The sequence below is a fragment of the Neophocaena asiaeorientalis genome, unplaced genomic scaffold, assembly GCF_003031525.2.
Source record: "Neophocaena asiaeorientalis asiaeorientalis breed wild unplaced genomic scaffold, Neophocaena_asiaeorientalis_V1.1 scaffold61, whole genome shotgun sequence".
Lineage (NCBI taxonomy): Eukaryota > Metazoa > Chordata > Mammalia > Artiodactyla > Phocoenidae > Neophocaena > Neophocaena asiaeorientalis.
Genome location: NW_020174143.1, coordinates 53,337 through 57,468, shown reverse-complemented (window position 1 = coordinate 57,468; position 4,132 = coordinate 53,337). Strand labels below are relative to the sequence as shown.

The window sequence follows — 4,132 nt, the reverse complement described above, 5'->3', positions numbered from 1 at the left end:
CCGAGCGCCACAACTACTGAAGCCCGCGTGTTCTAGGGCTGGCATGCCGCAACTACTGAGCCCATGTGCTGCAACTACTGAAGCCCGTGCGCCTAGAGCCTGTGCTCCACAACAAGAGAAGACACTGCAATGAGAAGCCCACGCACCGCAAAGAAGAGTAGCCCCCACTTGCTGCAACTAGAGGAAGCCTGCACACAGCAACGAAGACCCAATGCAGCCAAAATAAATTTTTAAATTTTAAAAAAAAAGAAATTTAGCATTGATAAATAACATCATCTAATATATAGTTCATATATATAATAATATATGAATAATCATCATAAAATGTCCCCAATTATAGTAATAATCAATTTTTTTGAACAAAGGATCCAATCACGTATCTTAAATATATCTTAATTTAGATCATTCTTCTGTTCCTTTTTTTTCTTCTGCCTTTCATGGCATGGACATATTTTAGAGTTCAGGTCTGTTGTCTTGTAGCATGTCCTACAATCAAGATTTGTCTGATGGTTTTCTCATGATAGTTAAACGTGTTTATAGCAAAAAAAAAACCCACTACATGTGCATATTTGTATCCTGTTGTTTTTCCATATACATTCTATGTTTTCCCATTTCTGAGACTCTGCTCACACAGACCATCTCTTTAATAAATACCCTTCCCCTACCCTATCTCTAGAAGGCCTGGTTTGAGGTTGAACCTTCTCTAAGGTGATCTCCCTGATGCCCTCCATCCTGAAGTAATCTTTGAATTTCTAGAATATGTTAGCTTTTTTCTTCTTATAGCATTTACATTTTATAAAACTTTGTATTATTATTTTTATTCACATATCTTTAAACTTCTCCCCAATGAAAGCCACCTAAGGGAAGGTCTAATTTATCTTTGTGTCCTCCCTGGAATCTAGCACATGGTAGTTCACACAGAAGGCAATCAATATATACATTTGCTGAATAAATGGATGGATGAATAAATGAATGAAAATGCTATCTCTGGTTTCTGAGATACAGGGAGTTGGTTAAGAATTTAATAGTTTTTTAAAGGTTTACATAATTTCTTCATAAGTGTACTTTCTACACCCGGAATAGTCTACTTAATTTAAAAAATAAAATTTTAGTTTTAATAAAAATAAAACATGTATATTTTATGCCTTAGTATATACAGCTCTTTTAAAAATCAACTTGCTGGGACTTCCCTGGTGGTCCAGTGGCTGGGAGTCTGTGCTGCCTATGCAGGGGGCCGGGGTTCAATCCCTGGTCAGGGAACTAGATCCCACATGCTGCAACTAATCAAAAAAAAAAAAAAGCCGCAACTAAAGATCCTGCATGCCCCAATGAAGATCCCGTGTGCCGCAGCTAAGACCCGGCACAGCCAAATTAAAAAAATATATATATGTATATATATATATATTTTTTTTTTAAGTTTAAAAAAAATTAAAATCAACTTGCTAAGCATTGAGGGAAGCCTTTCAGTCCGGAGAGTTTATTCTTTAGCTTTGAAAAATAGTCTTATATTGTTTCTTTGATAATTTCCTCTTTGCATATTTTCTGTTCTTTCTGGAATAAAGTCCTATAAGTCAGACTTTGAGACGTCTGGATTTTCTTCTAACCTATTACTGATCTTTTTAAATTTTGGAAACCATGTTTTTAATTTTCAAGAGTTCTGTTTTTGTTTTTTGAGTGGCTTTTTAAATAGCATCCATTTCTTGTTTTATGGATGCAATATCTTTGCAAATCTCTATGGAAATATTAATTAGAACTTATTGAACATTTTCTTCTGTTCCCTGCATTACCTCTGTTAAAGCTTTCTTTAAACCTTCTTATTTTTATCTTGGTCTTTCATTATATTAGAGGCATGTTATGTACTAAGTATGAAAACCTCTGTACACTGAAAGCTGACTGGGAACTCCATGTACATGAGTGAGGTTTGCCAACTGCCAGGTTGGCTATAGGTTAATTAAATGTCGAATTAGGCATTATGAGGTGGAAACTCCCAACTGTCAAAACATGAAGGTCTCTTCTCTGACATCATACAATTTCTTTAGAAAAGATTTTTTTTTTTGGCCCAGGGTGTAACATCTCACTCTGAATTGTCACCCAGCAGAGGTGTCTGTGTGTGTGTGTTTTCTGTTCCTTATTCAGACTTTCAGTTAACCCTCTGTTTTTAGTTGCTCATTTTGCCCCTTCCCTCTGTATCCTGTGTATCAGTACTCCAAGCCTCAGCTTTATCCTGCTGCATTAGTTACCATTCATCTTCTATCTATATTCCACGTTCCAGAATTTTGTTGAAATCTCTCACCCTCTGATGGACTCTCCTGCTCTAGATATGAGTTTATATGTTCTTTTTATTCCTTTACCATCATTTTGGTGGAGTCTTGAGGAGAGGAGATAAATATATTCATTCGCCACCTTTAATCAGACTGCTTACTTTTAAAAGTGTTTGTGTTACAAACTTCCCCGTCCTGTAAATTTGGTCTTGTGAATAGTGTAAATTTTCTATCTAGAAGATTAAAGAAGTGATTCTCTATATGATTATGGAAGTAAGGTTCAGATAACTTTGGATGGTTTAAAGTTTCCTACTGAGTAATCTGGAAAGTACTAAAGATACTGCTCAAGGCAGTGTGAGGTAAACTCTCTCTTCATGGCTTCAGAAGTCTGGTTACTTATTTACAACTGGGATAAGATAAATAGTCAAATAACTAGAGAATTTCTACAAACCATTTGTAAAGTTAAGTTTTTATCCCGCTACCAAACCATGTTCCCGTGCATATCCAAACCTTTGATTACCCTAGACTTCCAACATCTGGAAGAGAACAAGCTGCAGTGTCACACAGGCAGGCCCCTCCTAAGTCCTACTCACTCACAAAGAATTTCCCCTTTGAGCTTCTATTACACTGGCTGGTTACTCACATCACAGATACCTCAGGATTGGTTGGGACTGCAAATGAAACACTGTTTGCCCATAATCAAGTTGATAAGCTACAACATAAATGCACGTAAGTTCCTATTCTTAGACTATAACATGAAGCATTTGCTCTCTTCTTTCCTCTTAACATTTTCATGCAAGACCTGGAGAGGAAACACTGGCTCCAGCCAAAAGAAAAGGTCTTCAAAGAAAAAAAAAAAAAAAGCCTAAAATGGGTCTATTGAATTCTAAAAACCCCAAAGCCAAGCAAGCCCGAATTCTTCTTCTGGGACTTGACGCTGCTGGGAAGTCTACTCTCCTTTACAAATTAAAGCTTGCTAAGGATATTGTGACCAGCCCAACAGTAGGTTTCAACGTGGAGATGATTGAGTTGGAAAAGGGTGTTCCACTTACGGTCTGGGATGTTGGAGGACAGGAAAAAATGAGAACTGTGTGGGGCCTCTACTGTGAGAACACCGATGGACTGGTATATGTTGTAGACAGTACAGATACACAGCGACTGGAAGACTCCAGGAGAGAGCTTGAGCAGATTTTGAAGAATGAGCACATTAAAAATGTGCCTGTTATCCTGTTAGCCAACAAACAAGACGTGCCTGGTGCTCTGAGTGCCGAGGACATCACCAGAATGTTCAAAGTGAAGCAACTCTGCAGTGACCGGAACTGGTACGTGCAGCCCTGCTGTGCTGTCACCGGGGACGGGCTGATGGAGGGGTTCCAGAAGTTAACTGGATTTGTGAAAAGCCACATGAAATCAAGAGGAGACATATTAGCATTCTTCAAGCAAAACTGAGGTCAAGTGGGGAAAGAGATGCTGATGAAGTTGAAAAGGTAATTTTTTCTCCAGGCCAAGTGAGAAAAGCAAGTTGCCTAGTTGGTAAACCTTTCCTGAAATGTTATTTCACCTAAATTCCATTAAACAACTCAGAATAATATCTAGAAAATATTATCTGGGGCCAGGCACTTTAGCAAACTATGTAGTAATGATAATTGAGAATGAAAATTTTACAATTTCGTGCATGTTGGATGATTCAGAATCATATTTGAGACCAAATAAATTCTTGCCTTATTATTTTTATATGACTACTGGAAAAAGTTTAAGTAATAGAGTCAGAATTCTTCTGCTAATAGAGTCAGAATTCTTTCAGACTGTTTCCAGCTGTTACAGGTATTGAATTTCCACCATGCTCCTGTGTAATAGCTGGGTGGTGTAAA

At 37.6% G+C, this 4,132-nt stretch overlaps 1 protein-coding gene across 1 annotated transcript; it reads left to right on the top strand.

Moving 5' to 3' along the window:
* The first annotated feature begins 3,131 nt into the window (after positions 1 to 3,131).
* On the top strand, positions 3,132 to 3,710 carry ARL14 (ARF like GTPase 14). Its single transcript, XM_024754974.1, has one exon. The coding sequence runs from the start codon at positions 3,132 to 3,134 to the stop codon at positions 3,708 to 3,710; it is 579 nt and encodes a 192-aa protein (XP_024610742.1).
* The last annotated feature ends 422 nt before the right edge of the window (positions 3,711 to 4,132 follow it).

Excerpts from the sequence above, each read along its gene's own strand:
- ARL14 (XM_024754974.1), top strand. The coding sequence starts at position 3,132 with ATGGGTCTATTGAATTCTAAAAACCCCAAAGCCAAGCAAGCCCGAATT.